General features: G+C 38.0%; 1 protein-coding gene across 5 annotated transcripts in view; it reads left to right on the top strand.

The window, feature by feature from the left end:
• Positions 1-14,035, top strand: part of LOC136250891 (uncharacterized) — a 113,232-nt gene that overhangs the window by 47,456 nt on the left and 51,741 nt on the right. For all 5 annotated transcript variants that reach the window (XM_066043231.1, XM_066043229.1, XM_066043230.1 and 2 more), the window contains exon 3: positions 2,521-3,027. In XM_066043231.1, the coding sequence (XP_065899303.1) occupies positions 2,521-3,027 (507 nt within the window). The remainder of the gene's footprint in view (positions 1-2,520; positions 3,028-14,035) is intronic.

The following is a 14,035-nucleotide window of genomic DNA, read 5'->3' as shown; positions in this document are numbered from 1 at the left end:
AAACTATCATGTAGAGAGCTCAGCTGCAAGCAAATCACACTGTAGAGAGTTCAGCTACAAACAAATCACCCTGTAGAGAGTTCAGCTACAAACAAATCACCCTGCAGATAGTTCAGCTCCAAACAGGTCACCCTGTAGAGAGATCAGCTAGAAGAAGTTATCTTGTAGAGAGTTTGGCTACAAAGAAACCACCATGTAGAGAGTTCAACTGCAAACAAATCAAATTGTAGAGAGTTCAGCTACAAACAAACCATCTTGTAGAGAGATCATCTAGAAACAAGTCGCCCTGTAGAGAGATCATCTAGAAGAAGTCACACTACAAAAAGTAAGAAAACAAGATTAGATGGCTACTTGTTAAAATGAGACACATTTTAATCCCTGCTTTTGGCTAATTTGATAGTCTATTTCAAGATGTTAGCCAAAAATAGCATATCATACTGGATTTTGCTAGGCTTTGCCCGTTTTCGGTAAAAAGTACACCATCTCGTAAGCAAACCACTGTAACTTCTGCATACTTCAGTTTACAAAAACACAGTTTGGTTTATCAGATCCATTGATGTCAGGCGAGTCCCATGGTATATTAGATTTTGTTCTGCAATGAACAGAGAGAGCAGAAATAGCCTTGTTCTGGTGAATTATGCATCATCAGGTATGTAAATAAATGCTGCAAAACCAAGGTTTTTCGCCTACTTTTCTAAAAAATTATTAGTTAAACACTTGGTACTGATGAATTCTTTAATCAGTATGCTTCAACACATAAAATTATACCAAGTTTAGGTGATTTGGTTAAGGATAACAGGTTGTACTTTTGGGATTTGTCCACCCGCATAATCAATTTCTCCAATAGACTTTTGTATGGAGTGTGCATTATGCCTAAATCAACAATGAATAAGTGACACTGTGGTAACGTTACAACTCCAGTACGGGTGGCACATTGTATAGGGTAATTCAAGGGGTATTTCATAATGTGCTGTAGAAATTATGGGTGCTAATGTACTTTTGTGTTTTTAATATAGTGCAAAACGCATGTATTTTATATTGGACAAGGAAAATACAAGGAATGACAAGCTTGTTTGACTAACCTGAGATAGTGAAAGGGATGTAAAACAGATATTACATCATTTTAATGATCAATTTTTTTAGAATTAAGGGTAAAACTTGTATTCTGTGAAAAAAATTAGACCATTGGTAGGATGGCTGTGATTTGACAAAATGTACAGAGTAGTTTTGATATGGGGAATAAAATGTGTTTCATTTTAGCAAGTAGCCATCTAATCTTGTTTCCTTACTTTTTGTTTTCAGCTGTAACATCTTTGAGCTTGTTTCCTTACCTTTTGTAGCATGTATATTATATCAATCCCTACTTCCTTTTAATTTTTAAAATTTTTAAATAGCTAGTATATATATATATATATATTTTTTTTTTCTTCTGAATAGTTTTACCTGAGCACTACTCTGTTAAAATACTGGCAATATTTCATTTGTGCTGTAGTCTTATGGTGTAATTTTCTGCACTGCAGGGACTCAAATTATGGTAGAATACATTCTATAATCAAGATACTGGCAGCAGCCAACAAAAGATGCAGAAAAATCATTATAGCCTTCTTGTATTATCAAGACACAGTAGTGTGTCATGCAGCCCAAGAAACTAGCGTGCCACACCATGGGTATATTGACAGGAAGAAAGAAAACACAATTTTCACACATACGTAACTCCATGATCCCTTAAATGATTGGAACCAATTTTACTGTAGCGATGCCCTCAGCTAGGGGACTCCACATACCAAATTTCAAATTTTAAAGGAAATTTCCCCAGCCATTTCTACAGTGGCAAAAGTTTCCAGTTTTATTTTCTTCTACTTTTTCACACACTTGGCAAAATTTGCCATAAAACACAAATGCGTGTTCCAATCATGCTGAATTGTGGCAGATGTAAAGGGGTTATTATTTTGGCACGAATCCAATTTAGATTCATGGAGTTATGACCAATTTTTGTGTGTAAAATAAGATCAAACTTTTGTCATGCCTAAACCGCTTCAAGAAATCAGTTGAAAATTGACAAGCTGTAAGAAAGGTGTGACCCCAAAAAAAGCCAGGGTGAAAATGCCAAATTCACCTGAATTGTCACTTAAAAATTTTGCCATTAACCTACCATCACAGCCATTTCTTGGCTATCACTTTTGATTTCAAAACTTTTCATCCTGGCATTTTTGGGGTCTGCATCTTTTTTTACAGCTTGGCTGTTTTGGTTTAGATTAGAAATTCAAAGCAGGGCTTCATTTAAGGAGGGGTAGAGGGTGCTTGCTCCTTTGACAAATTCCTGTCCCCTCCTTAGATATTAAACAAAAATATACTACTTTCACACCTTTACTTCAAATGGAAGTGCAAATTCCATATAGCACTGTTAACAGTGCTCAGGACTGCATTATGTGTTGTCAAGCACATGAGTGGCTAAAACTACGTAAGTGTTATTACTGTTCAGTTAGCATTAATATGGTATACAAAATTATATCACATTAGGTGGACAGAACTGTACTGATACTGTTAATGTCCAGCAAATTGGTGAAAATGAATATAATGATGAAGGAGTAGCAATTGCTCCTCGTCTTAACTTTACTTGTAATGGAAGAATAACTAACATCAGGGTTAGAATATTGCAGGATGATAGAGGTACAGACACTTACCCTTACATACAAGTGTGGAGACCATCATTGTCAGCTTCAATGACCTATTCTAAAATTGATGAAATTCAAGTACAAGAAAGTCAAGTACATTTAGTTTTGATTGATGGGGAAGGACTTAGAGTAGCAGATATTTCCCTTGCTGGTAATAACAGAACAATTGTCCAGTCAGGAGATGCTGTAGGATTTTATCATCAATCTAATTCTAAATATCAAGTGAGGACATCAACTGGGATGATAGATGGATATGTGTTGTATTTCTTTAATGGATCTCCAACATCACTTGACCTCAGTAATGCTGATAACAGATATATTGGACGACAGCCACTGATCCAGTTTACAGTTGGTAATTTGAAACTACTATAGCTTTATTAATTATGTGTACTACTGAAAATCAGGGTGTGATGTATTTATATCACATATCATACAGTACAGTGGTAATGTATAGTAGGGATTGTGGAGATTTAGGCTTCTTTTCCAAAAATACCACCCAAAACCAGCCTCACTTTCCTTCACAACAGCTTGGTAGTATTGGTTAGGCATAACCAAGCCTGTAAATGTCTTCAGAGTGACTCCAAACCCTTCCAACAAATTCCAACAAATTAAAAAACAACGACTATTTAACTGTTTCTTTCTGCCTTCATCCAAGCATACGTAACTCAACTATGCTTAAAGCTACAGGCTTCATTTCTTCACTGTTGTTTGACATCAGTTTGACTGAGATGTGCTGGTGATGTGTCATGGTATCCATGCATTATTTTTTGTATTGCAACTGGATTGATTGCAGAAGCACTTTTTGTACTGTTCTTCATTTGTGGTACTGTACAAGAGATGGAACTTAGCTGAAACTGAAGTGGAGTAGCCACTTTGTGTTTCAGCTATTGGCTGTATAATGGACAAAACATAGTGGAAAACTAATTGTATTTATCCGTATTAAAGCCAGGCACATGGGTTCAATTGTCACACACCAGTTACTTCATACTAAGGTATACAAGTACACAAAAAAATTGGAATTTTCAGCTAGAGTAGGGACCATAGCACATTGATAAAAAGTACTGAAACAAGTTGGAGTAGTCTGTGATATTAAAGCATAGTAAAAAAAAAAGAAGTGTTATATCCCTACTGTGCTCAATATACCATAATGGAAATGCACAGTAGGGATATAACACTTCTTATTGTTTTACTGTGATTTAATATCATGGACTACTCCAAGTACTTTTATCGATGTGCTATGGTTCCTACTCTAGTTGAAAGTTCCAAATTTTTTGTGTACTTGTTTGTTAATTCTTTTTGTAAATAATTATCATGACTGGTAAACCCATGCATACCGCATCTGCAATAGCGTCACATGCTCCAGCTATCAAGACACATGGTAGTATGTCGTGCGGCCCAAGAAGCTAGCTGGTGTGCAACACCCGTGAGTATATTGACAGGAAGAAAGAAAATACAATTTTTGCACCTCCATAGCTCTGTGCTGCCTAGATGAAACAAGACGATTTTTGCTGTGGACACACCCACTAACTTCAGTACTCCACATACCAAATTTGAGTGAAATCGCTTTAAGTGTTCCCGAGATATAGACTTCACAAATTGGCTTAGTTTCTTCATTTTTTTTCTTATTATTTTTCTTCCTCTTTTCGCACACTTACAAAAAGTGCCATAAAACACGAACGCCATATCCGATTGCCTTGAAATTTTTCTTAAACACACGTAGCTAGTGAAGATACACATGACAACAAATGCTACAGTTGCAATCTACAAAATAAACTTGCAATTTGGCACACAGAAAGGGGGTGTAAAGGCGCATCTCGGTACCTGGAATCAAAACACACGGTAGTGTGACGTGCGGCCAAGAAGCCAGCACGCAACACCCGTGAGTATATTAACAGGAAGAAAGATAATCTAAACCAAAACAGCCAAGCTGTAAAAAAAGTGTGCGGCCCTCAAAAAGGCTATGGTGAAAAAAGATGTGAAATCCAAGGTGGCGGCCAAGAAATGGCTGTGATGGTAGGTTAATGGTAAAATTTTAATAACGACAATTCAGGGGAATTTTGGTGCCACTTGGTCAATTGACACAAAATTCACCTGAATTGTCGTTATTAAAATTTTTACCATTAACCTACCATCACAGCTATTTCTTGGCCGCCACCTTGGATTTCACATCTTTTTTCACCATAGCCTTTTTGAGGGCCGCACACTTTTTTTACAGCTTGGCTGTTTTGGTTTAGATTTCACTTCTTTTTGTATTTGCATACCCCAAAGCTGGCCTATGGCCGGCTTTGGGACTTTTTTAACCTGTATTTTTTTTCTTTGCCACAGAAAGAAGAAAAGATGAAGCAAATGTACTTTAGATATTTCTGATTTTATCAGTAAATGTACAAATTATATATATAATACATATATTTATCACATAATTCTCCATGGTGGTTTCTTTGTAACTGAACACTCTACAAGGTGACTTCTTCTAGCTGCTCTCTCTACAGGGTGAATTGTTTGTAGCTGAACGATCTACAAGGTAACTTCTTCTAGCTGATCTCTCTACAGGGTGATTTGTTTGTAGCTGAACTATCTACAAGGTAACTTCTTCTAGCTGATCTTTCTACAGGGTGATTTGTTTGTAGCTGAATTCTGTACAGGTGATTTGTTTGCAGCTGAGCTCTTTACAGAATGGTTTCTTTGTAGCTGAACTCTCTACAAGGTAACTTCTTCTAACTGATCTTTCTACAGGGCAATTTGTTTGTGGCTGAATTTTTTACCAGGTGATTTCTTTCAAGCTGAACTCTCTACATGATGGTTTCTTTGTAGTTGAACTCTCTACAAGGTAACTGATGTCTCTACAAGGTAACTTCTTCTAGCTTATCTTTCTACAGGGTGATTTGTTTGTAGTTGAATTCTGTACAGGTGCAGCTGAGTTCTTTACAGAATGGTTTCTTTGTAGCTGAACTCTCTACAAGGTAACTTCTTCTAGCTGATGTCTCTAAAGGGTCACTAGTTTATAGCTGAACTCTCTACATGGTGGTTTCTTTGTAACTGAACTCTCTACAAGGTGACTTCTTCTAGCTGATCTTTCTATAGGGTGATTTGTTTGTAGCTGAACTCTCTACAGGTGATTTGTTTGCATCTGAACTCTCTACATGATGGTTTCTTTGTAGCTGAACTCTCTACAAGGTAACTTATTCTAGCTGATCTCTCTACAGGGTGATTTGTTTGTAGCTGAACTATCTACAAGATAACTTCTTCTAGCTGATCTCTCTACAAGGTTATTTTTTTTGTAACTGAATTCTTTATATAGGTGATTTATTTGTAGCTGAGCTCTTTACAGAATAGTTTCTTTGTAGCTGAACTCTCTACAAGGTGACTTCTTCTAGCTGAACTCTCTACATAGTGGTTTGTTTGTAGCTGAACTCTCTACAAGGTGACTTCTTCTAGCTGATCTTTCTACAGGGTGATTTGTTTGCAGCTGAACTACCTACAAGGTAACATCTTCTAGCTGATCTCTCAACAGGGTGATTTGTTTGTAGCTGAACTATCTACTAGATAACTTCTTCTAGCTGATCTCTCTACAGGGTGATTTGTTTGTAGCTGAATTCTGTATAGGTGATTTGTTTGCAGCTGAACTCTCTACAAGGTAACTTCTTCTAGCTGGTGTCTCTACAGGGTCACTAGTTTGTAGCTGAATTCTCTACATGGTGGTTTGTTTGTAACTGAACTCTCTACAAGGTAACTTCTTCTAGCTGATCTCTCTACAGGGTGATTTTTTTGTAGCTGAATTCTGTACAGGTGATTTGTTTGCAGCTGAGCTCTTTACAGAATGGTTTCTTTGTAGCTAAACTCTCTACAAGGTAACTTCTTCTAGCTGATCTCTCTACAGGGAGATTTGTTTGTAGCTGAACTCTCTACAGGTGATTGTTTGCAACTAAACTCTCTACATGATGGTTTCTTTTTAGCTGAACTCTCTACAAGGTAACTTCTTCTAGCTGATCTCTCTACAGGGAGATTTGTTTGTAGCTGAACTCTCTACAGGTGATTTGTTTGCAGCTGAACTCTCTACATGATGGTTTCTTTTTAAATGAACTCTCTACAAAGTAACTTCTTCTAGCTAATATCTCTACAGGGAAATTTGTTTGTAGCTGATCTCTCTACATGATGGTTTCTTTGTAGCTGAACTCTCTGCAAGGTAACTTCTTCTAGCTGATCGTAGCTGAATTCTCTACAAGGTGACTTCTTCTAGCTGATCTTTCTACAGGGTGATTTGTTTGTAACTGAACTCTCTACAAGGAAACTTCTTCTAGCTGATCTCTCTATAGGTGATTTGTTTGCAGCTGAATTCTCTACGTGAAGGTTTCTTTTTAGCTGAACTCTCTACAAGGTAACTTCTCCTAGCTGATCTCTCTACAGGGAGATTTGTTTGTAGCTGAACTCTCTACAGGTGATTTGTTTGCAGCTGAACTCTTTACATGATGGTTTCTTTTTAGCTGAACTCTCTACAAGGTAACTTCTTCTAGCTGATCTCTCTACAGGGAGATTTGTTTGTAGCTGATCTCTCTACATGATGGTTTGTTTGTAGCTGAACTCTTTGCAAGGTAACTTCTTCTATTGATCTCTCTACAGGGCGATTTGTTTGTAGCTGAACTCTCTACCTGGTGGTTTCTTTGTAGCTGAACTCTACTAGGTGATTTCTTCTAGCTGAACTATCTCTTTCCATAGTTGCATGAACCCCCTACTTCTAGCTGATCTCTCTACAGGGTGACTTGTTTGTAGCTGATCTCTATACAGGTTACTTGTTTCTAGCTGATCTCTTGAATTCTCTTCAGGGTGACTGCTCTATTAGAGTATCTCGATCTCGCACTTGCTGCACCAAGTTTGATTTCGTGTTATAACTCCGTGGCTTTAAGTCTGATTCTTCTACACCATAGAAGAGCCTTTCTAAGATGATTACTACATCTGTACAGCAATTTTCAAAGCAGTAGCCCAAGCGGTTTATCTGGTAGGCGTGGCAAACAGTCGTTTTTTTATTAGCTAATCTCGATTGCATAATTGTTACACACTGTTGGTTTTTTCGTTGTATCTTCCTGGTTTTTAGCTCGATTCCTTTCAAACCACAAAAGGTTTGAGGTTTAATAGTTAACCTATCCACCCATCGATTTTCAACTTCTTCCCGTACGCGGTTTACCCTGTAGGCGTGACAACATATTGGTGTTATTTGTAGTAAATAATCGCTCATAACTCTTTGCCTGTTTATTGTATTCCAGCCAAAGTTGGTGCCGAGATGCGCATTTATACCCCACTTCTGTGTGCCAAATTGCAAGGCAATTGGATATGGAATTCGCATTTTATAGCAGTTTTTGTAAGTGTGCGAAAAGAGGAAGAAAAATAAGAAGAAAAAACCGAAGAAACTAAGCCAATTTTTGAAGTCGCATATCTCGGGAACGCTTGAAGCGATTTTGCTCAAATTTGGAATGTGGAGTGCTGAAGTTGGAGGGAGTGTCCACAGCAAAAATCTTCTTGTTTCATCAAGGCAGCACAGAGCTACGGAGGTGTGAAAATTGTGTTTTCTTTCTTCCTGTCAATATACTCACGGGTGTTGCTCACTGGCTTCTTGGGCCGCACGACACACCACTGTGTGTCTTAATGCGATTTTCGCACCTCCGTAGCTCTGTGCTTCCTTTACAAAATAAGACGATTTTGGCTGTAGACACATCCGCCAATGTCAGTACTTCACATACCAAATTTGAGCGAAATCGCTTCAAGCTTTCCCAAGATATACAACTTCAAAAATTGGCTTATCGCCTTGAAATTGCAATGAAAATTGCCTTGAAATTTAGCACACAGAAGGGGGGTACAAAGGCGCATCTTGGTACTAAGTTTGGCTGGAATACAATAAACAGTCAAGGAGTTATTAGTGAGTATTCATGAAATATGTCACAAATATGTTGTAACGCCTACAGGGTAAACTGCTTATGGGAAGAAGCTGAAAATCGATCAATATGTTAACTATTGAACCTCAAACCTTTTGTGGTTTGAAAGAGATCGATCTAAAAAGCACGAAGATACAATGAAAAACCAACAGTGTGTAACAAATACACAATCAAGATTAGGCCACTGCAATTGGTAATTATGTTTCTGGTCCTTTGAAAATCAGTTTTAGGTGTGGGTGGGCGGAATTCAGCAACAAAGCAACAATGAATTGACTGCTCAATTAGAGTTTTTTTGTGTGATTTACTGACTGTTCTATTAGAGTATATCGATCTGAACTGTGCACTCTGCCCATTTCTTGCAGGTTTTCACTGATAAATACAAATTATGATGCTTAGATAGTTAGATTTAGCATACTTGTTGCAGCCCAATATTTGTTTCTGAAATCCAGGTTATTAAAAAAGCTGATGCGGGCATTTTACCCATCTATTTCTGAAATTTCACATTCTCCAAAAAAGGATGCATACGGTGGACCAGAAACATAATTACCAGATTGGAGTTGCCTTAGCTAATAAAAAACAACTACTTGCCACGCCTACCAGATAAACCACTTGGAGTAATGCTTTAAAAATTGCTGTACAGATGGAGTAATCATCTTAGAAAGGACCTTCAACTGTGTAGAAGAATCAGACTTAAATCAACAGAGTTATAACATGAAATCCAACTTGGTGTAGCAAGTGCGAGATCGAGATAGTCTAATAGAGCAGTCACCCTAATAAAGCAGTCAGCTAAGAAATGAAAATTACTCTATTAAAGCATTCAACTATGTTCGGTAGAGAAATTAACTCAATTATAAGCCACTCTGTATACAACTCAACTACAATAAAGTCATCTTGTAGAGAGATCAGATCACCCACAAATTGTTAAATTACTGATACATTGAGTTACCCTGTAGAGTATTAAGCTAGGGTCACCCTGTAGAGAAATTGGCTAGAAACAAGTCACTCCGTCAAGAGATCAGCTAAAAACCTGCCACCCTAAAGAGAATTCAACTATATTTCAAAGCATTCTGTAGAGAGTTCAGCTGGAAGCAAGCTACCTTGTTGAGGGGTTAGCTAGAAACAAGTCTCCCAGTAGAGAGATCAGCTGGACACAAATCACCTTGTAGAGCTGGAAACAAGTCACCTTGTGCAAAGATCAGCTAGACAAAAAGAGAGATTAGTTACGTAGAAACAAGTCACTGTATAGAAAGATCAACTAGAATCAAGTCACCCTGCAAAGAGTTCAGTAGAAACAAGTCACTTTGTGAAGAGATCAGCCAGAAACCAGCCACCTAAAGAGAATTCAATTATATTTCAAAGCACCCTGTAGAGAGTTCAGCTGGAAACAAGTTGGCTTGTTGATGGGTTAGCTAGAAACAAGTCTCCCAGTAGAGAGATCAGCTATGTAAGTAATCATCCTGTAGAGAGATCAGCTGGACACAAATCACCTTGTAGAGCTGGAAACAAGTCATCCTATGGAAAAACCAGCTAGTCAAAAAGAGAGATTAGGTAGAAACAAGTCACCATATAGAAAGATCAACTAGAAACAAATCACCCTGCAGAGAGTTCAGTAGAAACAAATCACTCTGTACAGAGATCAGCTAGAAACAAGTCACACTGCAAAGAGTTCAGCTACTTTTCAAGTCACTCTTAGAGAGATCAGACAGAAAGAAATCACTGTGAAGAAAGATTAGCTAGAAACAAATCACCCTGTAGAGAGATCAGGTTACACTGTAGAGAGTTAAGCTAGATACAAGTCACCCTGTAAAGAGATCAGCTAGAAATAAGTCACCCTATAGAAAGTTCAGCTACGTTTTGAGAGTGTTTCAGCTAGAAATAAGCCACGCTGTGGAGAGTTTAACTACAAACAATTCTCTCGGTAAAGAGATCTGCTACTGTAGAAGCAAGTTATCCTGCAAAGAATTCAACTACATTTCTGTAGAGAGGTCAGCCAAAAACAAGTAACCTCGTAAAGATATCAGTTACATTTCAAATCACCTTGTCTTGAAACAAATTACTCTATGGAGAGATCTGGTAAGAACAAGTCACCCTGTACAGAGAGTACAGCCAGAAAGAAGTCACCCTGTAGAAAAATCAACTAGAAACAAGTTACCCTGTAGAGAGATTAGCTAGCTAGAAATAAGTCACCCTGTAGCGAGATCAGCTATATTTCAAATCACCCTGTAGAAATGTTAGCTTGGAACAAATCACCTCATAGAAGGATCACTTAAAAACAGATCACCTTGTAGAAAGATCAGCTAGAAACATATCACACTGTAGAGAGATTAGATGAAAAATCACTCTGTAGAGAGATCTGGAAACCAGGCACCCTGAGAGATCAGCTTGATCACTCTATGGAGAGCCCAACCTCTTTTTGAGTCACCCTGTGGAGAGTTCAGCTAGAAACAAATCTCTCAGCAGCTAGAAACAAATCACCCTGTATAGTATTCAGTTAGAAGCAAATCACCCTGTACAGAGATCAGCTAGAAATAAATTTCCTTGCAAAGAGTTTAAAATAGTTTCAAGTCACCCTGTAGAAAGATTAGCTTGAAACAAACTACCCTGTAGATAGAACAGCTAGAAACAAGTCATCCTGTGGAGAGATCAGCTTGAAACAAATTACCCCACAGAAGGATCAGTATCACCCTTTAGAGAGATCAAGTCACTCTGTAGAGAGTTAAGCTAGACAAAAGTCACTCTGTAGAGAAATCAGTTAGAAACAATTCACCATGTCGAGAGGTCAACTAGAAACAAGTTACCCTGTAGAGAGGTCAACTAGAAACATGTCATCCTTTAGAGAGGTCAGCTACATTTCAAATCACCTTGTAGAAAAATCAGCTTGAAACAAATCACCCTGTACAGCGATTAGTCAGAAACAAGTCACCCAGTGGAGAGATCGGTTACCCTGTAGGGAGATCAGCTAGAAACAAGTCACTGTAGAAATATCAGATACATTTCAAAATCATCCTGCAGAAAGGTCAGTTGGAATCATATCACCCTGTGGAAGAATCAGTTAGAAACAAATCACCCCATAGAGAGATCAGTAAGAAACAAGTCACCATGTAGAGATATCAACTTGAAACGGCTACCCTGTAGAAAGAGCTAGAAATAAATCACCCTGTGGAGAGATCAGATAGAACCAAGTCACCTTGTAGAGAATTCAGCTAGAAACATGTCACCCTGTGGAAGATCTGCTACATTTCAAATCACCCTGCAGAAAGATCAACCTGAAACAAATCACCCCAAAACAAATCACCCCGTAGAGAGATCAGTTAGAAACAAGTCACCCTTTAGAGATATCGGCTTGAAACAGTTACCCTGTAGAAAGAGTTAGAAATGAAACACACTGTAGAGAGATCAGCTAGAAACATGTCACCCAGTGGAAAAGTCAGCTACAATTCAAATCACCCTGTAGAAAGGTCAGCTTGAAACATATCACCCTGTAGAAGGATCAGTTAGAAGCAATTCACCCTGTAGAGAGATCAAGTTATCCTGTAGAGAATTCAGCTAGAAACATGTCACTCTGTAGAAAGATCAGCTACACTTCAAATCACCCTTTAGAAACATTAGCCTAAAACAAATCACCCCAAAACAAATCACCCCGTAGAGAGATCAGTTAGAAATAAGTCACCCTGTAGAGATAGCAGCTTGAAACAGTTACCCCATAGAAAGAACTAGAAATGAATCACCCTGTTGAGAGATCAGATAGAACCAAGTCACCCTGTAGAGAATTCAGCTAGAAACATGTCACCCTGTGGAAAGATCAGCTACATTTCAAATCACCCTGTAGAAAGATCAGCCTGAAACAATCACCCTGTAGCGAGATCAGTTAAGAAACAAGTCACCCTGTAGAGATATCAGTTTGAAACAGTTACCCAGTAGAAAGAGCTAGAAATAAATCACCCTGTAGAGAGATCAGCTTACATGTCACCCTGTGGAAAGATCAGCTACATTTCAACTCACCCTGTAGAAAGATCAGCCTGAAACAAATCACCCTGAAACAAATCACCCCATAGAGAGATCAGTTAGAATTTCTACTGATCTCGCTACAGGGTGATTTGTTTCAGGCTGCTCTTTCTACAGGGTGATTTGAAATGTAGCTGATCTTTCCACAGGGTGACATGTTTCTAGCTGAATTCTCTATAGAGTAACTTGGTTCTATCTGATCTCTCTACAGGGTGATTTATTTCTAGTTCTTTCTACAGGGTAACTGTTTCAAGCTGATATCTCTACAGGGTAACTTGTTTCCCTGTGGAAAGATCAGCTACATTTCAAATCACCCTGTAGAGAGGTCAGCTTGAACATAATCACGCTGTAGAAGGATTAGTTAGAAGCAATTCACCCTGTAGAGAGATTAGATAGAACCAAGTTACCCTGTAGAGAGTTCAGCTAGAAATATGTCAACCTGTTGAGGGATCAGCTACAATAAAACTACCCTGTATAAAGTTCAGTTATTTTGCAATTCAGTTTATTTATGTTCCAAGTCACTATGTGGCGAGTTCAACTACGTACAAATTGTTCACCATGTAGTCTAAGAGTATAGCTACATTATGATTCTCCCTGTGAAACTTTCAGCCACATACACATTTCCCTGTAGAGTATTCACATTGAGTTAATAATTAATCAGCACCAAATTATTGTTAAATGTGCATGTGTAGCTAAATAATTGCACAATATAGTTTTCTCTTTAATAGTCGTCATTCCTATAGAAAAGAAAAAGACAAGTTAAAAGAAATACCCAATAGGCTGGCTTTAGGTATGAAATTACAAAAAGAAGTGATATCTAATCAAAAACAGCTAAGCTGTAAAAACTCCAAAAAGGCCAGGATGAAAACAGATGTGAAATCCAAGGTGGCGGCCAAGAAATGGCTGTGATGGTAGGTTAATGGCAAAAATTTTAATAACAACAGTTCAGGCGAATTTAGTGCTGAATCTGAGTGAAACTAGGAGAAGGCAGCACAAATTCACATGAATTGTCGTTATTAAAATTTTTGCCATTAACCTACCATCACAGCCATTTCTTGGCCGCCACCTTGGCTTTTTTCATCCTGGCCTTTTTGGGGCCACACCCCTTTTTACAGCTTAGTTGTTTTTGATTAGATACAATAAACAGGCAAAGAGTTATTAGTGATTATTCACGAAAAATAACACCAATATGTTGTCACGCCTACAGGGTAAACTGCTTACAGGAAGAAGCTTAAAATCGGTGGATGAATAGGTTAACTATTGAACCTCAAACCTTTTGTGGTTTGAAAGAAATCGAGCTAAAAACCACAAAGATACAATGAAAAAACCAACAGTTTGTAATAATTATGCAATCGAGATTAGCTAATAAAAAAACAACTACTTGCCACGCCTACCAAAAAAAATGCTTGGAGTAATGCTTTGAAAATCGCT

The sequence above is a fragment of the Dysidea avara genome, chromosome 3 (assembly GCF_963678975.1).
Source record: "Dysidea avara chromosome 3, odDysAvar1.4, whole genome shotgun sequence".
Taxonomy (NCBI): domain Eukaryota; kingdom Metazoa; phylum Porifera; class Demospongiae; order Dictyoceratida; family Dysideidae; genus Dysidea; species Dysidea avara.
The sequence above is the reverse complement of the archived record's forward strand: the minus strand, read 5'-3'. Positions and strand labels throughout refer to the sequence as shown.